Source organism: Acipenser ruthenus, chromosome 29 (assembly GCF_902713425.1).
Source record: "Acipenser ruthenus chromosome 29, fAciRut3.2 maternal haplotype, whole genome shotgun sequence".
NCBI classification, from domain to species: Eukaryota; Metazoa; Chordata; class Actinopteri; order Acipenseriformes; family Acipenseridae; genus Acipenser; species Acipenser ruthenus.
In genome coordinates this window covers 7,957,002-7,983,506 of record NC_081217.1, presented here as the reverse complement: position 1 = coordinate 7,983,506, position 26,505 = coordinate 7,957,002, and the positions used below count along the sequence as shown (strand labels likewise).

The 26,505-nt window shown below is 39.8% G+C and overlaps 1 protein-coding gene across 5 annotated transcripts; it reads left to right on the top strand.

Annotated features, from left to right (window-relative positions):
* Window positions 1-202: 202 nt before the first annotated feature.
* On the top strand, window positions 203-24,296 carry LOC117428832 (cAMP-dependent protein kinase inhibitor gamma-like). Of its 5 annotated transcripts, none has more exons than XM_059003898.1 (3): window positions 203-351; window positions 22,532-22,710; window positions 23,358-24,296. In XM_059003898.1, exons 2-3 carry the CDS (start codon window positions 22,560-22,562, stop codon window positions 23,441-23,443), a joined length of 237 nt encoding a protein of 78 aa, XP_058859881.1. In that variant the 5' UTR covers window positions 203-351; window positions 22,532-22,559; the 3' UTR covers window positions 23,444-24,296. The 5 variants fall into 5 exon arrangements, with proteins under 5 accessions (XP_058859881.1, XP_058859879.1, XP_058859880.1 ...); XM_059003896.1 differs by lacking the exon at window positions 203-351 and adding an exon at window positions 514-536; XM_059003897.1 differs by lacking the exon at window positions 203-351 and adding an exon at window positions 13,121-13,291.
* Window positions 24,297-26,505: the final 2,209 nt, after the last annotated feature.

The following is a 26,505-nucleotide window of genomic DNA, read 5'->3' as shown; positions in this document are numbered from 1 at the left end:
TATATGAATAATAGTACAAGTGAGCAAGCGTTTCACTGCTGCAAAAATACACACTGTAAAACGTGTTTCATATGACAAGGTACCCCGATAATAATGTAGCGCTCCTGCACTTGCAAAGACGATGCTAGTTATTAGTTATTCTAGAAGATTAACCCTCCTGTCGCCCCCTATTGTTTATAAAGGTTTCCAGAGTAACGAGCCCCGCCCACAGAGGACGGCTTTCTTTCAGTATCCACCCGGGAGCTGCTGAAAACTGATCCCAGATGTTGCCCAAGAAGGAAGGGAAGTTGAACATTTTTCAAATATACTATAGCCAGTGGACACAGAAAACACAAGATTAAACCAGTCAAGGTTAGTGGAGGAAATCCAAATCTTATCTTGCTTATTGTGTAAAATAAATGTATACAAGTGTCTATGAATCAAACGAGCATTTCATGCAGACATGATTATTTCTGGTTCAGGGCAAAGCAGTGCAACAGTGTATCGGGTTCCTGCATTGTCTATAAACCATTCCGAATAAAACGACTGACAAGCCCGTAAGTGATCAATTGAAATAAGGTTCTTTCTGTGCGTGCGGTGCTCGGACTTGAATACAAATCAAGTCGTTTGCAGGTCGTGGGTTTCGTTTTTTGTTAAGACTGCATTGTACTGAATTGTATTGAATAGCGAGAAGTTTGTTTTTAGACCACAAAATAAGTCGGTTTGTTTGTGTGCTAGCTCAATGCGACGTTGTTTTTCCATTGTAATGTTGTTGAAATTCTAATGTAAATATATGAAATAATATATCCATGGAAATCCCCAAAAATGTTGACGTTTCAGAATATGTCGCTGCACAAAAATACACGCAAGGGCCTATATTCATTCAATATGGTACTACTTTCATAAATCATAGAGGCAATACAATGTGATATTGGGTCGCACGATTTTAAGAGTGGTTTATCTTTTTTTGTTTTCTTTTTTCTTTTTTAGATTTTTTTTATATATAATGGGAGCTTTAAGTATGTACCAGATCTTAATCTAATCAATATGAAGTTACTGTAGAGAAAAAAAAAAAAACAGTATTCTGTAACTCCCTCTCCGCCCTTTTAGTTAAAAAGGAAAACACTGACAAAAATTTGCTAATGGTAATCAATATCGTGCTTTGATGACATTTTTGGTAAACAAATATTGTCAACTTATTGGATCTTGCGCAAAACAGAAGAGTGGCAAAGTTTTTTTTTTTTAATTAAAAAATAAATAAAAATGCATCATATAATTGGCTACAGTAAATAAAGGCGTATCTGCAATATATTGTTGGCCTCAAGATGGCAGAATGACAGTGTACATTGGTTTTATATCGTATATCTAGTAATGTACAAATTGTACAGTGCAGCCCAAGCTATAGTGATCAATAGGGTGTGCAGCCAATATGTCACTGATTCAAGAGACCCGTCTGCACAGTGTTTCAATTGATCTGGAGGGATGTGCGACCATTCCTCCCCTTTACTCCTGCTTGAGCACAGCCAAATCGAGGGATGCTTATTAAACTCTCTGCTGTTTATTCATTTATGTTGCGTGTGGATTTGAAGTTAAAAAAAATAATCTAACAACAAACATTGTCTGGTATTACATATCTCGGCTAATGTTAGGTGTAAGTGTAATTTAAATGGCTGCAGATCAGAATATTTGTACACATTTTCTAGGCTTGTAGTTGGTTTAATGCACCAGCTCTGCAGCTGCTACATTACTAGGAGATGTATTTTTGCAATCTGAAGTGGTGTTGCTGGAGTCACACATTGCAGTATCTAATGTGGCGTGTAATGACCTTGTTAGTTTCTAATTCCAAAGAAGAAATATGTGTGGGAAGAGCACAACTAATGAAAGCAGCAATGGAAATAAAGAAGTAGTTCTGACAGAACAAGCCGCCCCCAAAGAATGAGCTGGCACTGCTGTTTGTGCTTCTGCAATTCAGACTCCCCAGCTGTAAACCATCTAGAGACAAAGAGAATGCTGACTTGTGTTAGCAGAAATCACTTCCCATTTAAGATAGTTCTGATCACCTTTCATACTTAATCATAAATCTGAAACTGATTCCCAATTGTTGTTTGTAGAGGGGTAAAGAAACTGGAGCGAATTATACTATGACAATTATCTGTGTGCTTTGAAAACTACATAAACATCAAAGTGTGTGCAAGGGTAGAGGGCTAGTGGTACTTGCAGTTAACATTCATAACCTCCTACTGATGCAGGTATATTCAGGTTCAGTGGTACATGCTTTTGTCTCTTTCAAATCCATTCCAGTCCAAGACCCGCAGTTTTTCAATAATGTCTTTAGTTATTGACCTGAGTAGTACAGATCCTTGTTCTAACTAGATATTTTAATTGCATTGAATCTTGGTGTTCATTGAAGTTTAAGTACCTGGTTGGAACAAGGTACTGCATTGGAATGGCCTAAAAGAGCCACACTTAAGTACCACTGGTTTAGCTCAGTTGACGTCTTGTAATGACCAGCTGTTTGGATTTACATTACAATGAATGTGCATTTTTATAAAACCACAGCTCTCTAGTTTTGGATGTGATAATAGTTTTACTTACTCCTCTTTCTGGCTATTGGACATGGTTTTCTTGACATGAGAGTAGCAAGCATGATAAGAGTTAAGCAAACGAATGTTTCTGACACTTCCTGAACAGTGTGCTAGCGTGTAGTCCAAATGTAATCCTGCCTAGGTCCTGCAATTTTATTTGAAAATTACGTCAATTCGTGCATGGGCCGCTGCCGGTGTTTCTCTGTATAGGCCACGAGGCTGTAGCTAATCAGAAAGAAAACAATTGTGTATATGTTTTGTAAATGTCCAAATAAGGACCTGTGTTAACCGTAAAATGGGATTTCCAGTCATTTGTCAGAGAACAAGCAATGCACATTCACCCTAAGACAGCTCAGGGCAGACTTGTAAGTGTAAAGAAAACCGCAGAGCTTTTTTTGATATTTTAAATGTTTAGATCAATTAAAGACAAGCCTATTTTCTGTGAAAGATGTGTAACTCCAAATACACTTGCAGGTATTCACAGGGTGGAAAGAGTTAAGCATAGCGCCTGAAAAGCTCAGTTGGGAAATAAAGAAAGTGCTTACAAACAAAAAAACGAAACATTACTGGAAGTGGGCTGCCAATGCACTTGAAATACATTGCAATCAGGACCTTTTGAGTGGAGTGTGGATGTAGCTGTGTAGAAAGCACTCCCCTCTCCCGCTGCAGTACCTCTGATGTATTGTGCTGGCTGTGGGCCAGACAGTCTCATGGAATAGCCGAGTGTCACTTAATGATCTGTGGGAGAGACATAAGAGGGAGCCCGAAGTGATGAAAAATGAATATGACTGACCTAAAAGAAAAGCTTGTCTAAAACACAGAAAACATACAGTGGAGCGGCACTTTTTCAAAATAATTACATTATTAGTAGTTGTTCTTAAACGGGATGACAAATCTTAGTTTGCATTTGGTAAAGAAGGGTCATGTTTTTAAAGGCTTTACCTTTTGTTAACGCCTATATTTTTGAGACCCTGTTTTAAAAATGAGAAAGAAACAACTTCAAATTACTGGAGACACCTGAGGTCTCATTTGAATGATCTAAACAGTTTCCAAATTCTAAAATAATATACAGTTATACCTGTATTAGAGGGAGGTATGTCAATCTGCCATTGTTTAGATCATTAAAATAACCCCTTTAATTATATTACCCAGTTGTTTGAAATTCCACTCAAAACAGTGGTACCACTAAACTGGAATACTGCCCAGTTATTATTATTATCTAGTGTAAGACACTGAAACTATTTCACTTGTTATCATAGGATACTCCGTAAAGCTACTTTGGGATTGTTTTTTATCTAGCAGGATAAATCACAGCTGGGTTTTACGAGAGCATATCACTGTGCCGGAGAATCCCTGTGGATTGTATTGAGCACCTGTTTTCAGGGTAATCCTGGAATAAGCACACACAGGTGGGGGACTCCCCAGTGCTGTAAAGTGTACTAATACAATCCAGCTGGCAAGGTATAAGTTGATGAAATCGTCCACTTAGCAAGTTAAAGACTGGAGAATCACTTTGAAATTTGGGCCTAAAGTCAAGTACAAAAAAAAAGGAGGTCTGGTTCAGATTAATGTAACAGGTGAACATTGGAATGTAAATAATCATTGTAGAAAAAGTCATTACACCTTTAACTAGGGATATTTGGCACAATATATAAAGCTTTAACTGAAACTTTATTTAAACACTCTAATGTCTGTGTTTGTTTGAACATTTTTGGCCTCATCCTCATCACAGAGTAATTGCAGTGTTTCATAATGACTTGGCTGAATTACATTGATTGATTATTCAAAGTGGAATAATCCATTTTGGCTAATCATACTTAATTACATTGTTGATGGTGTGCTGTATTTTGTGCTAATCTTGCATGAAGGCATACAAGTTGATACATTTGATCGATTATTTATTTGAATTACAGTCAACTCCATTTTTTCTCAATCAATTCACATGAATTCATCCGTTTTCAATATCTACTCAACCAGCAGAGCTACTAACTGCTTTGTTTTAAGCAACCTTTGAACTAAAACAATATACAGTAAATAGAGGATACTGAATGAAAGGAGTTAAATTAGCAGAGTATCCCATTTAAAATGGTCAGGTTTCATACTTGCTTTAGATAGCCTGTTTTAGCAGTTCTGTAAGGGGTGTTAAACAGGTAACTTGTTTTTCATATGAAATTGAGAAATTCAGGCCAGACATGTTTCCTTCAAAGGCATTGTTTTGTTTGACATCAGGAGAGGCACTGTCTGACGAGTTTTTAGTTGAATGACATCTTTATATTCTAGTAAACAAGATGACACTTGCATCACTGCAGTTCTTAAATTCCTTAAATCATACATGATTCAACTAGGAACTATCTCTTTGTCATATTACATACAGCAGTGCTTTGAAAGAAGAGATGTTCATGGTTCATGGTTCATGGTAAAACTGTTCTAGAACAGGCCAATATTTGTAACTTGTATGCAAATCTGGAAATGTAATAGATTAACCCTTTGTGCAAATGGAATTGTATTTATATAGTCATACATTGACAGACCATATTAAAATACAGTATTTTGACTGTTAACCGGTTGTTTAAGAATTGAGCCTACATTTTATGCAATAGGTTTAAACACATTTTAGTATTTTATATTCTTTACACTGTGTGTCTAAAGTATAGTCTCAAGCCATTAAAAAGAACACTAAAATAAGATTTATTTTAAATTGTTAGACATTTGGTTGTACAAAGTACTAAGATAAGTGATGACAGACTGTATATCCTCATAAAACGTTTTGTAAAAATGTTTTGCCAAATCCAGTGCTGCTTAGAATCTCTATTTTAGTTTAACAATTTCACATTTAAACTTTTACAATCTTAAGGCACTACAGTACACGTCCAAATTTTTTTTTTTATTTGAATTGAACAAAAATGTCCATATCTTACTGCACGTTACACATTTAAGCCCATAACTGTTGTACAATACTTCATTTATTTTGGAATCAAAATTCTTTGTATTTGTTTTGTTGTTGCATGCAGTAGTGAAGACTCACAACCTTTGTGTAATAGAATTACAGCATGCTGTGCACTTTTGCCATGTATGGCTCTTGTTTTCATCTGGAAGTAATTGTGTATGGTTGTTGTCAGCTTCTGGGTGTGTAGTTACTAAATGTGTGTCTGCTGTTTATAAACAATGCTAGGATTTATAGCACATACTGGAGCGCCTGGTTAAGATTCCTTCTGTCCAAACAAAAAGTATTGACCAGTAAACTAACAGTGCTTACAAAATAGTATTGAATAATAAATGGTAATGCATAGTTAAGACAGTTAGGTAATTGGTAGTTAAGACTTGTAATCAAATGAGGTGTAAGAATTAAGAATCAAGTATAATAAAAGGACTGATTTAAAGTATGTGGGATAACACCCCCATGTATCCCCACAATCTAATGCACTCGATGACTTATGCTAAATAATGTTATTACCAAGTTTCATCACATTTGGATAAAGGGTTTTCAAGATATACACCAGAGAAAAAATATAAAGAGTGACATGGGTATGAACGACTGCTTCCACTGTATCACCGTCGCAGAGAATTTCTCATCCTCCAGGAGGGATACTAAGAATGCCTTAGCCTCTAATCTACACACTGTACCCAAAGAAGCACAGTAACTTGAACTAACTTAAAACAAAAACACTCTGCTGCACTTAAACCTATTTAGATGAAGTCATATTGTTGAGTTCAACCCATCACGAGGCACTAAAACAAATTGTTTCTGTCAGAAGTTAGTTCAGATTGTCAAGCACCGCACAATACAGTATTATGATTTTGAGACAAAGATAATCGATGCCAGAAAATCAATCCTTTTCTGAGATTTATCTGTGACAATGTTTTTTTTTGTTTTGCTGCTTCTGTTATCAGCAACAGCGTAGGATTGTTTTCAGCTGTTTGTGGCTTCATAATATATATTTTTTCAATAGAGGAACCATGGGGCGGTTAATATGATCCAGCTGTTGGTATGAAAGGTCATTAACATTCCATTCTGAGGCCATCTGTTTCCTGTTGACTGTTGATACTGTTTAGATTAGAGACAACATAGGAACCCAGGCCACAAGTTCTGTAAATTGTGGCTCTAGCAAAGCTGCCATGTGGGATAGAGGATAAAACTATTTACCAGCTGGTTTGGAAAAGAGTATTCAAATTTTCAGAAATATTTGAAGCCATTTAGACAACCACTGTTTCCTTGTTTTCTTATCTTAGGTTTTTTTTAATTTATGAGCCAAAATATTTGGCTTGGGAGCAGAGATACAGATTAGGACATTCAAGGTCAAAGCCAAGTTTAGGTTCAGATTGGCCAATAAAAGTTTTAGTCTGAAATAATAAGTTACAATATAGGAAGTGACTTTTGTTGAAGTTTAAAAAATAAAAAAATCTGTGAAACTGTCTAAAATGTTAAATAAGACCCACACAGAATTCTGAGAGATGCAAGGTCTTTATTGCCTTGGTTCAGCTCCCTAAGATTGTCCAGTAGCAATCAGACCATATACATTACCAGGACACCACACTTTATCTAATGTGTTGTATTTGAAATATGTTCATATATCCTGAATTGAGGTAAAAGCAGCGATGAACCAACAGATAAAGTAATAAGAGGTAAAAACAGATTGTAAAACCCCAAAGTGACTGCTGACTGGATTGATTATTACGATAGGCTTCATGTGATCCGATACAAAGAAAACATTAATCGAGGAACCTCACAAATCAGCCAGTACCACTTCATTAAAATGTCTCCTTGCCAATATATCTCTCTAATCATATTTTTAGCAGGGACTGTTAGAGCTCATTAAACACATTGGGATTGAGCAGATTCATCATACAGACTTTCACTTACATACTGGTACTTTCAGTCTTTCATTTCTTCACCACTGGAATGCACTGCCCTTACTGCAAATGTTCATGTTTAAAATTAATCTGTATTCAGTTTAATAAATGCAGATGTTTTCAAAGAGATTGATGCATCCTTTAAAGCACACACACACACACACACACACACGTAATGTATTTGGTCTTATTTTACATTGAAATGAATAGGAACATTCTTTTTTAAATAAATAACGTTTTTTGAGGGGCCATGCTTCGAAGAAAATGGGCAAAGCCTTTAGTGCTGGTGGCAGCTAGTCTTTTTATGCCTCGGATATAAGGTTTTATCTGCAGCACTGACCATGGATGTGTCTAATATGCAAGAAAACAATTTCCCTATTCAGCTTGAATAAGGAAGTAAGAGTTGTTTGTTTCCTTTTTTCCCAATTCGGGTTGGGTAAGGAATAAGGAAGTATTATATTTATAATATATTTCCTTTTTCCTTATTGAATAGAGAATAAGGAATTAGGAAACCCCCTTTTTTTTTGAGAGCTAATCAAGACTTTAACATCACTTTTCATACTTCCAATTAGTGTGAACAACCTGATCGCAGGTTCCTCTTCAAAGTGATGAATATACTGTATATTCAAAAATATTACATTATTATTGCTTCCTGGAACCTAATAGCGTACTGTTTCGGTCACATGATTTGATTGCTGCTAGTCCATTGGAGTGGAATTGACATCTGAAGTGTTGGATTTGAAATAGTAAATTAAAGTATTAAAAGCAAAACCCTTATGGTCTTTAATAATGCTGCTCGTGCGAGTATGTGGTGAGAAAAAAGTGTTTTAAAACCTTTAAAATCTTTACGCAATAACCTATATAAAAGCAACCTTTTCCTAAACAGTTATGCCCACTCAGAATATGGTACTTGACTGAAAAACACATGGGAAGTGTTAATCCTGACCATTTTCCATGACTGTGTTTATTTAGAATTTGTAGTAGTTACTGAATGTAGAACAAAGTTTGCCAACTGTTTTTTTTCCTTTTTAAATTGGTTCAGAACAAAAATGCCTGCAGCCTTGTTCATGGCACGGTCTTTAATTTCAACGAGATGCAATTATTTTTCTTCCCTGTCTGAGTAATAACAGTAATTAATAGCTCAGCCTATGACTAATTGTCCTTTTGGAATAAAGAAGCTAAAATCACAATACTAGAATATCTATCCTCCTAGTTGACTCTCCTTCCTCCTATTTTATCCCGCACAGGGAATGAAATCCAAGTCGCTGGGGATATGCTGTAGTGTAGGCAGTTTTATGTCTGTCTGTATGTCGGTCACACATATGAAAAAACGCTTATTTGTGATTACATTTGGTATTAAGATTATTAGATTCTGGAGATATGTGGAGGGGGGTTCTGTCTGTACATTAATTTGTCTGTCTTAAGTACTGCTTGCCCAATTTCTATAAACTGTTAATTTCCGGGATCCCGAGTGATGCATTTGGTAAAGACACTCCGCCCGGAGTGCAGGATGGAGATCGCTGGTTTGAATCCAAGCTGTGCCACTGCCGACCGTGGATGGGAGTTCGCAGGGGGGCGGCACACAGTTGACCACGCGCTGCCTGGGTGGGGTAGGGGTTAGGTCAGCTGGAGAGTCCTTATCTCACCGCATACCAGCGACTCCTGTGGCTGGCCGGGCGCCTGCAGGCCAGCCTGTACGCAATTCAGAACTACGTGGTCATAAGATTCATAAGATAATAGCACACAGTCTAAAGCATTACTCTGATGAAGACGCTCCCCCATTTAGTTTCTGATTTTAACTGCCAGTATGAGTTGCAGATTAATCAGTGTCAGGAAGCCTTACTTGGTCTAGTCTTATGGTTTGGGTTCCTGCTCGTTTGGTGGAAAGCATTAGGAAAGGACAAATTGCTCTGGATTTAATAAGAGACTTTATTGTTGTTGTTGGTAAAGCCAGCAAATGGGTGATCAGCTGACTTGGCTATCCATCAGGCGCTTAGTGGTGCTAAATATAAAACAGATGGAGAGAAGGGAGTCCATGTGTTAAAACGTGTTTCAAGGTTATGGAGGAGTAAACAATATACAGTGTGTGTGTGTGTGTGTGTGTGTATATATATATATAAATAAAGTGGTAAATCATATTCGACTTTCCCAGGGTATTTTGTTGACTTTTCTCAGAGCAGTGGCACCGAGATTTGGCGAACCCTGTTGAGCACATGACTCGGTCTGTAAACATCATAAAAATATTTATAAAATGGAAATCTACTAAACAAAACAAAAGCGCCTGCCACAACACTGTCAATCGGGTGTTTGGACAACATGGGTAGCTTGGGTTATTCATGGTGTTCTAAGTTTTGTTTTGGAGGGATATGTGACCAATTCTCAATTACTGCCTATTTTTCCAGCATCGCCCATAGTCAGACTGCTAGTCTTGGAAACAGAAGCACCTGGCTACTGAGAATCTACTGTCAAAGTATGTCAGGTCTGCTGTCTTACCCATTGTGACTGAAACTTTCTTGGAAGAAAAATTCAGATTTTTTTTAACACAGTGGCTGATGAGTTAATAATACTGACATCAGTATACCTCTCAACTGAAAAGCTTTTTTTTATTTTTTTATTTCAATGTTAAGACATTCATCTTTGAACTGTGGGGTTAGAGGTTTGTATCCAGCCCTTGTCTTTCCATGCAATTCAATGGGCTGAGATGCCATATACAGTGGCGCGCTACGGGAGATAATCCCTCCCCCAATCAGGTTGAAATAGAGAATGTAATGGATCTCCTTCTAGCGGCTGATGAGTTAATAATACTGACATCAGCATAAGACACATACTTTCCTCTCGACTGCAGAGCTGGCCTTTCCATTTAATTCAATGGGCTGAGATGCCAATTCCTGTCATTTTTGTTCTAATATTGCAGTTGTTACAGAGGTATTAGAAAGCTAGCCAGCTGAGTAAGAACAGGAGTTTACTGGATTCTGAAGAACTTCCTCAGAGAAAATCCCTTTGAGTCATCTATCAAACAGCAGCGGTGATCTCATACTTCAGCTGTAAGCTGTCCGACAGCATCCTTCCTATTAATTTACAGAGACCCTGCTATTTTACACCCTTGCAGATGGCCTGGTCTGACGGGCAGCAAGGAGAGGAGCTGTGTGTACAGCATCATGCATTGCCTTTAATTAACCTTTTTTTAATTTCAATTTCCGTATTAAAGTAGATCCATTTTGAGCCAGTAGTGAAAAGCATAACATTACATGGTAGAAAATAGACAAACCATTTATATATATAGCTTATTTGATGTTTATAAGGGTAAGTGCATCAGTTTCAGCCACAGTGGGACAGCCTAGCTTCTTGATTGGCAGTGCAGTTAAACCAGGGATGTGAACAAAAGGGAAGTTCTGCTTTCTAAGAAAAAAAAAATGAACGCAGTGAATAACATACATCGCCACGCCACAGCTGTACATACAAAATTAGAGCCACCAGAAAGATGAAAAATGTTTTTTGTATAATTTGTTATATATTTAGGGACAGATCGAACCTTCTTTTTAAAGCAAAGGCACATTTTCTGTTACAACTTAACTGTAGGAGGGAACAGTTTATTTATTTCCGAGTAGTGCTTATTAGCCAAACATTTTTCTGAAGCTCAGACCCAAAAGAATAACAGCAATAAGGAATGCAGTTTGTTTTAAACCTTGTAAGGTCATGCACACACACACACATAACTGAGCGCAGGACCAAAAGGCGATCATATTGCAGTCGCATTACGGTCAATGGCATTCATATCGAATTAATAAAATACCAGCAAGAAAAGAGCCAGACAAAGTGTGATGCAGGCAGTCACCTTAGCATACCTATCGGATCGGTTTTCATTTAGTCAATGACAGCTGTAAAACAATACATTAGACAACTGAGAAGGCTTTGTTAGGAAACATTTCCCTTTACAAACCAAAGGGTCGATTTGACCAACCTGTACCCGGTCGGCATAAGCAACAGCTGTATCTTAGAGCATTTTCCAGCACTGGGGAATCACCCTGCATTGCATCAACCACCTATCCGTGGTTACCCCAGGATTACCCCTTAAAATAAGCGGCTGATAAAATCCAGGTGGATTCTCTAATACAGTAAAATGATCTAAAAAAAAAATCTAGCTGTAGCTTGTTCTGGTGGTGTATATAGGTTGTTCAAATGAACAACCCATGTACACCACCATATATATATATATATATACTGTATATATAAAGACACTATCAAGATACACATTTGCAATATGAAACTACCAAGAATTAAACAGTACAGGTGCTTCAGTCATAACCAAATTATCAAGGCTAGATGACTCAGCAATTTAAATGTGTTTTTCCGGTGCATTTTGTCCTCGGTTCACTTAAGCAAATGTCTACTAAAATAAACAAATGCTGGACCGTGAATTTTAAATCGGCCTGCATGTCTCGATACTTAACCCTTTACAGTATATGGTTTTATCAAGAGAGGTCTTTTTAAAGGGTTTAAAACCATTGTTGCTTGAAGAAAAGTTTCTTTGTGTCTGTTCTATTGGGCCAATAAAAGAAACTCTGCAGCTTCTTCTCAATCTGAAAACTGTTATTAGAGCAGGGCTGTCCAATGTATGGCTCTAGTCTGGAGCCATGTACTGTATGACTCACTGAGCTGCCCAGTATAACTCTTTTCAATATCACATTCAAGCTTCTTAATGGGATTGGAAAGGCTGCAAAAGGCAATCTATAGTGTTTGGAAGAAGCAACTACTGTCACAATGCTGCAAAATGGATGTGTTTAACCATGACATAGTTAATGAGCACAAGCATACCAAAACTGTCTCTTTTGCAGTCTGGTTTAATTCACCCAGCTACGGTATTTAGATTTAGTAAACTAAACTTCTAATACTGTACGTTTTAAGTATTTGTAAAGCTCAGCAGTCTCTGAAGCTCTGCTTTTTATCCAGCGACTTCTGCTTCATCATCTGTCTGGAAGAGTGAGAGCAGACCTTCATTGTTATTCACCTTTATTGCATTATTATTATCCCTGCTGGGCATGCATACACCCAGCAACAGGGATGTTGCAGAGGTCTCTGTGTATCTATATGGTACGCTTTAGTTAGAGTTCTGCATATCTGGAACTGCCTCTCCAATTGTAATGAACACTGGGTCACAGCATTGATGTTTGTCATGTTGCTTCATGTTATTGGTGGCTTAATTGTGTGTGAACAGCTATGGCGAAGGATACTTGTTACTGACATATCGATGACATTATTATTTTTTATGAGAAATAATTCAGTACTTGTAAATGGCTGTAGTGGTAAGGTGACTGCTGTTCAGAAGACTTTCAGAGAAAAATATGAGAAAATGATTGTCATTAATCATTTTTCCTGCATTTAGTATCTGATGTGAGCGGCATGAATTCCATATTTCCCCACCCTTCTCCAACTGCAAACACAAGCTGCTAAAAAAACACCCACAGTACTTCAAATTACAAGGGGGCTGCCCTTATGTATAAATAAGCTGTGAATATGCATGCGTGGTGTGTCGCCCTGCCCAGTTTAACAGATGTTTGATGAGATACCGCAACAGGTGAAGGAGGGATTTGTTTTCAGTGGGAGTCTTCATTTGTGGTGAGTCTGCAGCCTGCAAATGGGAGGATATCAGAGGCAACATGTGACCAGGTTTCAATAAAGGAAAAAAACATTCCAATGCAGGATCTGTACTGAACAACAATGCTACTTGAGGAAAGGAAATAAACCCCCCTTGTGCTTGAAGTACGTTGGTGGTGAAACAAGCAGCTGCTGACTTCATGTGAAACTAGGCACTTAGTGAAGGCTAGCTAGAGCGAACCCAACCCAACCAGAGAGCTAGCCAGCGGGGCTTCTCAAATGTAAGGTATTCTAATGAAACGGTAAAAAGTAGGTTTAAGGGACTGAAGAGAGGATTCGTTATTTATTTATTATTCACTGTGCGTTGAGGAACTGGGGTCTGAATTTTGGTGAGTAGTGCTGTTGCTGATGTGATTTCTTCAGATCTACAGTAAGCTGACCAGTGTTTTTTTTTTTTTTTTTTTTCATACTTTATTTCCTTTTTGCTGAAGTGGGTTCATGTAATAGTCCGGGCGAACTAGGTTTTGTAAATTTGTGGAAAAAACAACAACAACTTTGCTTTAAAAGCGATTGTTGCATCATTTTGTTTTCGCACATGTCCGCTTTGCCCAATGTATAGTCGTTATAGGATAAGTTTAATATAATGTAGGAAACTAGGTTATTCTGTTTTGTATGATTATAAATGAGTTGTTGTGCATTAGCATTTAATTGTGACATTGATGGGTCAACTTATCTTTTTTTTTTGTCTAACACAAAATGTGAATGAGAGAAAAGGAACATTAGCTTAATAGCTACCAGTACTACAAGCTGAGCTGAACTATAATCTGTATTTTAATACTTTAAATACACCCTCATTAGAGGTCTAGATACATTAAAACCAATACTATTCAGTGTATAGCAGTGAAAGCAAATATTCCCATTGGAGCGTCACTTATGTTTATAAATTCAGTCCATGTTCCAGTTACAAAGAAAGAGATCATATTGTGTTGGCTGTTTATCAAACCTTGCCTCTTCTGAGGATCCTCTTTATAACTCTATAAAGAAGCATTTATTTTCTGTATCAGTGAAGGGTCTCTCCTCATACAAAGGCAAGTTGAGAGGGAGATTTGTAACTTGAGTGTGTCTTAATGCTGTAGCGGCTACACAAGAACGGCATTAACCAATGGTGGGTAGATCTGTGGCAGGAAAGTGGATTCATTGGACCTCACGGATATTGAATTCCCACCTGAAAACATGGAAACTCCCTGAAATGAGGGTCCGTTACTTGTCGTTAATACGACAATGTTAATACACATATGACAATAGTAAAACAGAAACTAATGAGAATTATTTGTGGTGTTTGGTGTTTGAAGTAAAACTCCTTTATAGATGACATTCAAACAAATAGATTGTGTTTCCTACTCTGTGAAGAATTGAGTAGTTAGTCTCCCTGACCCCCTCTGTAAATTGCACCAGTGTCTGTATAGTTTGGCACTATGACTGAGAAAAATAAAGCTGGGCATGATACGGTTAAATGACAGTCATTTTCAAATGCCAGATGCAACGGAGAAGGCGTCCTCCAATTCTAGTTCATCTTTTTTTGTCAATTAGCATCTAGAAAATACTCTGAAAGTATCTTGTAATGTAGAAAAGTGTTCAAACCCTATTTCAAGAGGGGTAAGAGGATTTGACCCATATAGAGGAATATTGCTAAATATGATTATCTTTGTGAACAGAAGTAAGTGAGAACGGAGAGATACACAGATATCCAGTGGAGGTTTCAGGATCCTCTTGCTTGCTTTGAAGTGTTTCAGAATTTGAGGACTTTCCCGTACTGTCTTGTTGCAAGAGTACTCGTTGATGCCTTACACAAGAGCATTGGATAATGCAAGACAGATCTGGTTTCAGTATAAACATGCACTTGGGATAGCCTGTAAATATCAAGGGCTTTGTTGGTTCTGTTTTGTAACTAATGAAGAGCCTTGGTGGCTCCAATGGCCTCCTCTCATTCGTACATTGTCTTATGGCCATACAAAATAATATGAAATCCTGTCGTGTAATTAAAGTTACAACTCATGTTTCGGGGTCTTTATGAAAAATACGACAAGATAAACAGGAGTCCCTGTCTTTCTTTCTTTCTTTCTTTCTTTATTGACTGACTGCTGTAATTGGGCTTTTTAGCTTGTAAGAGGAAAAGCTTCAATTTAATTGCCTACAGTTTGTTTGGCTGTTCAAACAGTTAAGTGTTTTTATACACCGATCCCCAGTGCTTGTGATTGTACCGACTCACTTCATGCTTCTGCATCATCACATTGATCTGTTGCATTGAAAAGGTTTTCAGTAGTGGTAGTTATTTTGATCGACCCACCGAGATCAGTCACAGGTGGACTTTTTAGAGCATTTTACAGCACCAGGGAATCCCCCTGGATTGCATCGATCGTAGGAAGCACTGAATGACCTCAGACGCTGTGCAAATGAAACTGACTGTCGGAGGCACAGCCATACATATTTCATAACATGAGACCATTACGGGGGAGTGTGCCTAGCTAGCAGCTGCTGGCTTAGTACCGTACAAAAACTTCATCCTTGTATGGATTTTCTTCTTCTTGTTTTTTAAGAGAAGTATTTGCAGTGACAGATTACAAGCACCCACTGGAAATACACATGCAGATCAAAGAATGAAACTCTCAAGCCTTAAATCACGCTGAGAGAGATTGTTTATAGCTCACATAAATATTTTGCAAAGGAGAACAGCCTGCCAAGTATAATAAATAAGACATTTATTGAAGAACCAAATGTGACATTATTAAAATGGCTGGACTTGTTTTGGATGAAAAAAATGTGTTTTCTAATGATATCAGCTGGGTCTCGTCTTGTGTGATTGCACCAAATATACTTTTTCATTTGATTTCGTGGTAGTATATATTTAAGCTTCTCTGTTTAGAGGAGTGCATTGGAGTCATGTGGGTTTTGTGACCTTTTTTTGTTCTCTAAATAGCTGGTTATAATGAATAGATCCACTGAAATGTAATCTCTTTTCAATCTGAGTCTTCGCAGTTTTGGATTTAAAATGCTAACCAACTTTTCTTACATATCTGTTGAATTTCTGGGTTCTTTGCATTTTTTACATTACGTTGCAGCTATTTCAGAAACAATGCTATTGATGAAATTGCTTTGTGTTGCAGTTCAGGCTCACAGCAGTGAGTCTTGCTGCATCCAGACCATGTCACTTAAAACAAAGCAAAAAGATGCTCTATTTATCTGCAGCCTTGTAGTTCAGATTCTGAATTAAGGGAAGAACCATCATCTCCTCCTGAAAACCATTTGCACAGCACAATGCACCCACAGCAGGGCTATCCTTGAGTCTCCCAGTCCATTCTCTTCCATTGCAGGAGTTTCATCCACCCTGTTCCTTCTTTATTCAGTTGACCTCGATGAAGATACAATGAATAGTGAAAGTCTTGCAGTGGAATGAACTGGAGGAGCCAAGCCTGAAAGGGTAGTACAGCTGGGTTTTTGAATCTCAACAGGAATAGAGAAAATGTTCCAAATATAAAGCAGGGAGTTAAATAAAATTTAAAACCAAAAAAAAAGTGTAATTTGAGCCTGCAGTCAAAGGAAACTGATCAGTATTCAATTGTGTCCCACAATTCTGTTCAGAGTCACCCTGACACATATTTCTTTACATTCTTCTGATGACTTTGTGTTGATTCCTGTAAGGTAGTTGTAGCTGTTGGTACACAAGCTTCCCACTACGTCATCCTGTGAGGCGTGGTACTAATTGCAGCAGAGGGAAATTATCAATTATTTCTGAAAGTTTTGTTATTGCCCAAGAAATAAAAGCATTTAAACAGTCCTCATTCTTTTTCCATGTGATGTTTCTGTTGTACAGACAGCATGGCACTCAGGAAGTGCTATACAGCTCTCATGCTTTCCTTATTGTCTCATAGTAGCAAGCTTCAAATTCTCCAAACATTTATTTTAGCATACACATTTTCAAATGGTTAAAGTGGTACAGTATGTGACGTTTTTGTCAAGCACCCAGCATAAAATGTTGCTCTCCTAATTATGCGGTGCCACTTTACATCAATTGGTATTTCTGAGAAGAAATAGGAACTCCTTGACGTTACTTACTGTCTTTATAATTAGGGTTTTAGATGAAATAATGTACACTAATACACCCGCAGCTACTTATTAAGCGGGGTGGGGTGGGGGGGCGGCTTGCAGGCTGCAGAGCATCAACAAGACAGCATAGCTCTTGAGTGTTCTGAAAATAGATCGTAATAATGCTATTAAGCCCTGGAAGTGGCAATTCATCTGTTGACAGAAGCAAGCTACAGTAACTCCTGCCTCCCCACCCCAAGTATGTACTGTCAACAGGGGCTTTAGCATCCATTGCTTGATATTCAGAGCATTCAGTTGTTTTTCCCTATGCCGCTTGATTCAACCGGTTTTATTTAAATGACTTTAGGGCTGCTTAAGTGTACCAGGCACCGAGTGGATACACCTGAGACCTTTATACCAGCGAGGGAAATGTTTTTTTCATAGTTTCACACATAACCAGCTCTAAACTTTATACCAATTGCAATGCAAGTCTTTCAACATGACTTTGTTGTGATTTCTATCGCCGCTGCGCCTGTCAACAGTACCTATTCCAAGTCGGTTTATGTTGAAAAAGAACATAGAATGACCAGAGAACAGACTACAGTAAATCCTTAATGTCAAGTGACAAAAGAAGCGTAGCCTGTCTAATGAAACTCACAGTGCTGTGATACCTGGACAAGACCAACTCTTTGAGCATTCTTTGGCCTTTTAAGTCATGTTTTCCAGCAAGCAATGGTAAAAGATGGTTAATGTCTCAGAAGTGTTGGAGCATGGAGAGTAGCGCTGTAAAGTGCATAGCTTGCTTCCAGAAATAAATTGACCTACAGTATGATGAAGAATCTTTGCTACTTAAGACAGGCATTTGGATGTATGGACTCCATGCTGGTGAAGGTGCATGGCCTCTTCAGACCATGCATGAGATCATCTTGGCAGCAAGGCCATGGCAGTACACCATGTCCTATCAATCAGCAGGGATTAACAGAACTGAAAACCTTTATGAACTAAAGGACAGCAATGAAGAGCCAATGTTATACTTAACAGTGCACATACTGAACAGTGACCTTTCTAGTCCTGGATCGACAGTGAGCTTCTTATTATATCTTCAAATTCTGGCAGCAGTCTTTACAGTGTTGGTATGGTAAATTTGGAGTATATTTTCTACTCAGAAGTGGCTATTCTTATAGTAAGACAAGACAACATTTTGTATAAATCATCCATGTTATTGGATGGACCATAAATTACACACATTCATCTTCAGAAATGCACAGTAGTCCCCGGTAGATTCTGCTTACAGTGTGAGCTAGTTTAAACCATGGCTGAGAAGATGTTATACTGCTTTTTGATTGGGTCTCTGGTAGTAACTTTGATAGTTCCTGTTAATGTTTTTCAGGTTGAGTTTCGGATATCATTGTAACTGGCATGCATGTCATCACACAGAGTTGACTCAACCTGTTGAAGGGAATTTCAATAGCTCAGGTGTAGAACGAAATGGCTGGAGGGCAAAACAACCTGTTGTGTGTGTGTGGCAAAGTGCCCCCCCTGTGTATGGTATATGATACGTGTTGTGTGTAAATGTTGGTGTATAGGCATTGGTACACGGGATATAAGCGGTCTGTGTTTCACGTGTGTGTAAATTGTATATTTGTAGTTAGACACGGGGATGGCACATCACATCACGTGCAAGTAAAAAGTAATATGTGAGCACGGGGAATTGCACTTTAATTAATTCACGTGCAGTTGTACCGAGATTCCAATTGAATGATTGACTAGCAATCGAATCTCGGTACAACTGCATAAAAGCTGCATGTTTTCACTCACTGGGGGTTGGTGTTCGGTGAGTGGAGAACGGGTTAGGAGACAGAGGGAATTGTAAAAGTAAAATAAGTAGTAAAAGAAGCTCACCGTGTCTGTCTGTGTAGTCCGTTTTGTTTGTCTGTTTATTTTGGCTCAAGTGCCGTGTCCTGTGTTTTGTTGCAAACCTTTTTATTTTCTGTATTAAATGCTGAGCGCAATCACGCACTCAGCTTAACCAAAACCCAAATCTCTGTCTGTTTGTTACTTCCTGCATCTGGTCTGACGCCACCCACTCTGGCCGTCTTTGTGACACGTGGTGTCAGAAGTGGGATGACAGCGCCTCCAGGGCTCAGGCCAGAGCGGGAACCGCAGTTTTTTTTTGGAAAAAAACAAAAAAAAACAAAAGGAGAAGAAATGGGGAGAAGAGGCTGGAGAAGAGCACAGGAGGGCAAAGGGAGAAAGGCGGAAGCAGGGCTGTGGTGTTTCGACTGTGGCCAAACTAGCCACACCACCATACCCTGCTCCGTCCACAGGACCCTACAGGCAATGGCCCAAAGACTGGGATGGGGGGAGTGGTGCCCTGGCTGTGGGGCATATGGGCACACGTTGGCCCTATGCCCCATGCAGGATGAAGAAGAGGAGCCCTTGCTGCCACGTCCTATGCCTGAGCGGGAGGAGCCTGAGCGTCCACAGCCCAAGCGGGAGGAGCCCGAACGTCCACAGCCCGAGTGGGAGGAGCCCGAACGTCCACAGCCCGAGAGGGAGGAGTCGGTGCGTCCACGGCCCGAGAGGGAGGAGTCGGTGCGTCCACGGCCCGAGAGGGAGGAGTCGGTGCGTCCACGGCCCGAGAGGGAGGAGCCGGGGCGTCCTAGGTCCGGAGGGGAGGAGCCGGGGCGTCCTAGGTCCGGAGGGGAGGAGCCAGTGCGTCCTGTGTCCGGAGGGGAGGAGCTGAAGGCCCAAACCCCTATTTTTTTTTGGGAGGGACGAGGGCGTGAAGCTCAGGCTCCACAGCAGCCGCTGTTTTTGCTGCTGAAGGGAGCCCAGCGGAGACGCGCGCCACCAGCCCTACCCCCGCTGTCGGAGGAGCCGGCAGCGCCACCACCACCCGAGGGAGAGGAGCAGGAGCTGCCTCTGCCTCCACCACCTGATGGAGAGGAGCAGGAGCTGCCTCTTCCTCCACCACCACCACCCGAGGGAGAGGAGCAGGAGCTGCCTCTGCCTCCACCACCTGAGGGAGAGGAGCAGGAGCTGCCTCTGCCTCCACCACCACCACCCGAGGGAGAGGAGCAGGAGCTGCCTCTGCCTCCACCACCTGAGGGAGAGGAGCAGGAGCTGCCTCTGCCTCCACCACCACCACCCGAGGGAGAGGAGCAGGAGCTGCCTCTGCCTCCACCACCTGAGGGAGAGCAGCAGAAGCTGCCTCTGCCTCCACCACCTGAGGGACAGGAGCAGGAGCTGCCTCTGCCTCCACCACCTGAGGGAGAGGAGCAGGAGCTGCCTCTGCCTCCACCTCCCGAGGGTCCGCTGCTGCTGCCGTCGCCTGGGGTCGCCAGGGATCCTGCTTCGCCTGAGGTCGTCGAGGGTCCTGCTTCGCCTGGGGTCGCCGGGGCCTCTGCTTTGCCTCGGGTCGCAACACGGTGGCCGGAGCCCCACGGAGGGGAGCTGGCGGCCACAAAGAAGGGGGGGGAGGTCAGGAGACCAGCTCCCCCAGCTGCACTTTCGCGGCGGCAGATAGTGTGGCTGAAGCCCCGGAAGAGGGAGCTGCCAGCCACGAAGAATTGGGGGGTGCCAGACATTCCACCATGGCCACCCCCAGAAACAACTTGCTTCCCCCTCTTCCGGGACTTTGGGACTGAGGGGGGAGGTGGCCATTGAGGCCATGTGTGCGTTGCACAAGGGGGGGTATATGTGGCAAAGTGCCCCCCCTGTGTATGGTATATGTTACGTGTTGTGTGTAAATGTTGGTGTATAGGCATTGGTACACGGGATATAAGCGGTCTGTGTTTCACGTGTGTGTAAATTGTATATTTGTAGTTAGACACGGGGATGGCACATCACATCACGTGCAAGTAAAAAGTAATATGTGAGCACGGGGAATTGCACTTTAATTAATTCACGTGCAGTTGTACCGAGATTCCAATTGATTGATTGACTAGCAATCGAATCTCGGTACAACTGCATAAAAGCTGCATGTTTTCACTCACTGGGGGTTGGTGTTCGGTGAGTGGAGAACGGGTTAGGAGACGGAGGGAATTGTAAAAGTAAAATAAGTAGTAAAAGAAGCTCACCGTGTCTGTCTGTGTAGTCCGTTTTGTTTGTCTGTTTATTTTGGCTCAAGTGCCGTGTCCTGTGTTTTGTTGCAAACCTTTTTATTTTCTGTATTAAATGCTGAGCGCAATCACGCGCTCAGCTTAACCAAAACCCAAATCTCTGTCTGTTTGTTACTTCTTGCATCTGGTCTGACGCCACCCACTCTGGCCGTCTTTGTGACAGTGTGTCACTGAGCTGGGCGGGTGAATATAGTAATACACTATGTAAGTACCTTTTTGAGCTGTTCATAACAACATTCGAAGTGTCATTTCAGTTTAGTTCCAGATTCTTTGCAAGCTGACTTTTTAAAGATGGTGCTTGACTGGTAAGATTATTTTCTTGTTTAAGTGATCCTGCTAAGGTTTTTGTAGTACAGTATTTAATTAATACAGCCTTTATACAAGTTTACCATAGTTGTTTTTTCATGGCATTTTTGCAGTTTTACCATGCTTTTCCTATGGTTATACTATGCATTTACTGTACTTTACCATGGTTATATTCTGAATAGAATAGAATTCTTGAGTAATTGTATTCTTAATATCTCTGTTTTGTGTTTGATATCCAGAAAAGAACTGTTGATATCAATGTTAAAGTGACGCCAGTAATGCAGTTTCAGGCAGCGCCTCACTGTTTTTGAATTGCAAATGTAGTCGATTACTCAAAGGGAAGGGCGTGCCTTGTTTAGTGTCACCTTGTGCGATTGTACTCGCTTGGATTTCCTATATTCTTCCATAGCCTTGTGCACGCTCTGCTTTTTCAGCCCAGGTTGTTTACATGTCAATCAAAGGATGGGGCACATGCTGCGTGATCCTGCTATGCATGTGCCTATGACTAATCAGCAGTAGTGGGATGGTTAGACGGGACATTTCAAGCTATTTTGAAGGAAGTTTATTTTTTTTAATATATATATTATGATGGTGTTAAGTTGATATTCTCAATCTCTGATATTTACAGTACAGTCCAGTGCCATGCTGTTATGTTATGTATTCAAAGGTAAAGGGATTATAAATGTCTATTTTATGATGTTTCTTGATTGAGAAAGTCATATAAACAATTCCACAGTTGTAATTCAATTATCCAACCCCCCTGGTTTTACTGTATTATTTTCTTGGCTTGGGGTAAAAAAAAAAATCCTTGGTGTGTTGCTGGTGGAAAATGAAAAATGGGAGATGTGTTGAATTGATGTGCAGCTTCTTTCAACTGCATCCACTAAAACACACCTGTACTGTACCATGTTGAGTAATCGACAGCTGCATGCAGCTTATTTGACTGTTTTTTAGTTTGTTCAAAAGTCCACTCCTGATTCCCTGTTTTTCTGTCCTTCTGTTAAACAGGTGTTATGAAGTCTGCAGTGGTTGGGAGATGATGGAGGTGGAGTCTGCTTATTCAGATTTCATTTCCAGCGATCGGACTGGTCGCAGGAACGCAGTGCCTGATATCGAGGTGGAGGGCTCTGTAGTGGGGGCTAGCGAGGTCACCAAAGACCTGGCACAGATGGAGCTGAAGACTCAAGGTGAGTGCGGATAACACAATACAGCTGTTCTTCTTTTCTCTGCCACTTTCTACAAACTTCTAGTGCTTCAGAATAAAGTGTTTCTAAGAGAGCCATTAAATACCATGTTTCTTACTGCTCTTTGGTCTCATGTATTTTTTTGTTTAAGGCAATTGTATTCCAAAACTTATTTCAGTGGCACCGGCTATAATATTAATGTTTAGGAACTAGTTTATTTTTAGTTGTACTGAATATCTTTACAAAATCACTGGAAACGACTGACGTAATAGTAAGGACTAAACAATAAGTGGGGAATCTGTGGCAAAAATACATTGGAGTGCTGTGAGTCACAAGAAACTATGGATTATTTGAATGCTGTTGTCAAATGCCAAAATGCCATTGATTGCCAATCCCCTAAAAAGCACAGACCAGTTAACCGTGTGGCAGATATTAGGCGATGAAAATACATCCACCAGGAGGTGAAAATGAACCTGGGGAATATTATACTGGCAGTATTCTGACAACGAGATGTTTATACTTTATGTATTTATTTTTAATTATTCAAAGTTACGTATTTTTTGAATGATGAAGCCTGAGTTATATTGACCTTGCATAAACTCTTTGTTAGTGTGTGAGTATTAATGGTGCAGAACCTTTGTATTTTTCAGAAGGGGAAGGAGCAGCAGCCTCACAAGTTCCTGGCAGTAATTTGACAGGGCAGCAGGAGGGACAAGATGGAGACAAGCCTTCCTAATTGTTATTCCTCAGAGAAAGTAAATTCTTCTTTAGCAGCCGACTTGCTGTCCAGGGCTGTCTCCAGAGAAGGACTCAAACAGCACAATAAAAGACTGTTTCACAGAGGGACTTTACCCAGCGGGGTCTCTTGGGTAAAGATGAAGTTTCCCACGTCGGAAGATAACGAAAAAAACATATTGACGTTTACTTTGCATCTCGCAGCAAGAAGCTCCACTTCCGGGATCGTGCCTTGACACTACACTTGCATTAACGCACAGAGAGAGGACCAACGGTTCTCAACGTTTTAGGCAGATTTTTCTCCACTAAAAACAAAAAAGAAGATATGCTGTACACTACCAACTGTGCTTTTCCAGGATGAACCCCCCAATCCTGACACCTACCAGAAAGGATTCAAGATAATTCTTTATTTATTTTCTTTTTCTCTTGTTTCACCTTGGAAACTGCCTTTTAATATCATGAATATTCTGTGTGTGTTACTATAGTTTAGATGAAGAAATATTTGTTTCGGGGAAGCATATGCTGAAATGTTTTGAAATACAATATTTTATTTCTGAAATTAAAAATACCAAACATTGTATTTGGGGGAAAAAAAAAAAAAAAAAAAAACTGTTCTGTGTGATTCTTGTCACGGAAGTTCAATATTATCCTGTGGTACCTTCCTGCAACTGGAATTCATGCATTCACACACACACACACACACACACACACACACTCAACAGGTCCTGTTCACAGACTGTTTTATGAATACAGTACATAGAGGGTACTCCACGAACGCTCATGGAGCACTGTAGCTTTTCCACAAATGATGAAGACGGAATAACCAACAGTGGGATGTGTACAGCAAACCTCATGAGTGAAATAAAAGTTTAACACTGGATTAACATTCGTGGAGCATTCTGTTTATAAAACAGATACAGCTATGGCCAAAAGTTTTGCATCGCCATATAGAATTAACTAATTCAGCTTCATAAAGTCGAATGAAACCTGCTGAATAATGTTACGCTAACATATTGAATTACATACCACTTTGTAGTTTTCTATATACTTAACGAAAAACTGACAAATTGAAAAATGTGACATTTTGAAATGAACATGACATACTGTACTACTATTATGGTTTCCAGCAGACTTTTGCAATAGTTTTGTAGATTCTTTGATTAGATAAATAAAATATCAAAATTATGTTCATATAGTTTTTTTATGCCTCATTCCTAAAATTCTAGGTGATGCAAAACTTGGTCCTAGCTGTACAATTTATGGAAAAGAAACTGTTGAAACCTTAACTTAGCAGCTGAATTCTGAGAAATACTTTCATTAAATGAAGATCTGCATCTGCTTCGCAACGCAGCTTTTATTTTGAACAGTGTGATTCACCCAGTCATTGTCATTACATTGGAAGAAATGTACAGTGGGGTTACTCCTGAGGTAAAGCTTTGTGACTAGGTCCCAGCATCTCAACAAATACACTCTGAGTCTTCTCACATTAATCAAGTGCCATTAGATACAGGACAGAGAGAAGGAGACACAACTTCAACAGAGTGGTGAGGGTATGGAATAGGTTACCTAGTCATGTTGTTCATGTAGAACTTGACAAAGTTCTGAGATCAATCAGCTATTCGGAACCGGACAAGCATAGATGGGCTGAGTGGGCTCCTCTCGTTCATATATTTTCTTACTATAGTTGCTGTTTATCTATCTACTGTGACTTCTATGAAAGATTTCTCATGCTTGAATTAATAAATCGCTGCTAAAATGTATGGTGCCATTTGGTGCGTTAGGACATCGCCAGGGATCCCCATCTGGGAAAAGGTTTGTAACGAGAAGTAGAAGGCCTTGCACAACCAGTCAAACAGATGGAGGGAAGGGGTTAATTATATTACTAAAACTGTGTTGACCCCTTAATCTGTATTGTGAAGAGAGCCCATTCTTAAGTCAACACAGTGGTATTTGGCAGAACTCTGTGCTTTGGGAAAACTGCTTGAGCAGAAATGTGGAAAGTTTGAATAACAACTTTTTTTTTTTTTTTGGGAAGAATTTAGAATTCACAGCCAGTCAAAGCTTGTAAAGTGAGAGCAATGGAAAAAGAAATGGAAAGTCATCTTAGACACGTTTTCATGCAAATTGGGAGTCGGTATTAAATCTGTTGGACACCTTCCCAAGTCCATTGTAGGCACTTTTAAGGTAGCATGGAGCTCAACACACATAAACTACACTCTTTGCAAACAGAAATGCTAAATCGTAAGAAGAAACACCCCAAAAGGTGCAGCACCTGTGAATTCTCTCTGCTTTAAACTAAATGATTTGGGTTGAGTTTGAACAGTAAAGTTTGTATTCTCTATTTGCTGACCAAGAAAGCAAATAATAATGAACTGCAGGATCAGCCAGTCCTTTACAAACTGTTTGGTTGTGGGCTTTCTGCTGGCCTGAAAAAGTTATCTTCTTTGTTCCTTTATTACAACTTATTTCACCTTTTCTAACAGTGGGTTGATAAATAGGTAAAGTACATAAAGTATAACAATTGTTTTAACACTTTTCACACTACAGACCTCAGCGTAGTAAACTAATCTAATATACTGTAATCCGTCACATATCCACCCTAACTGTTTAACCTCCATGACCAACCTTTTCAGCAACGTTATTTTATTATTGAACACAGAAGATTACTTCAGATACTGTAGCTCCACCAAAGTTTTTGTACACTGTTGTACAAGTATGTGCTCTGTGCTTTACCATTGCTGGTAGCGTCACGTGAGCTATTCAGTGACTTGATATATAAATAAATCCTGTTTGCCTGCGGGGGGGCGTATCAACTTCAACCTCTGTCTCGATCTCCTGTCTGTCACTCAGCAGCGAAAGCACACAGCCACATGGCAGACGGCTACCCTGTCACAAGCATTAATACCCTGTATCTTTCTAAACAAGGGTTTTAGAGGAGCTCCCTAATTAAAGCTGAATCTCAAAACAATAATTGTGTGAATATAGTAATTGTTACAGCTGTGCATAATGGTATTTAAAACAGGATTCATCAGAATTTTTACACACCTGCCCTTACTCTGGTCA

Bases quoted from the DNA above. Each gene is read 5' to 3' on its own strand.
- LOC117428832 (XM_034047800.3), top strand. The intron at 22,711-23,357 runs GTGAGTGCGGAT...TGTATTTTTCAG, and splicing joins GATGGAGCTGAAGACTCAAG to AAGGGGAAGGAGCAGCAGCC.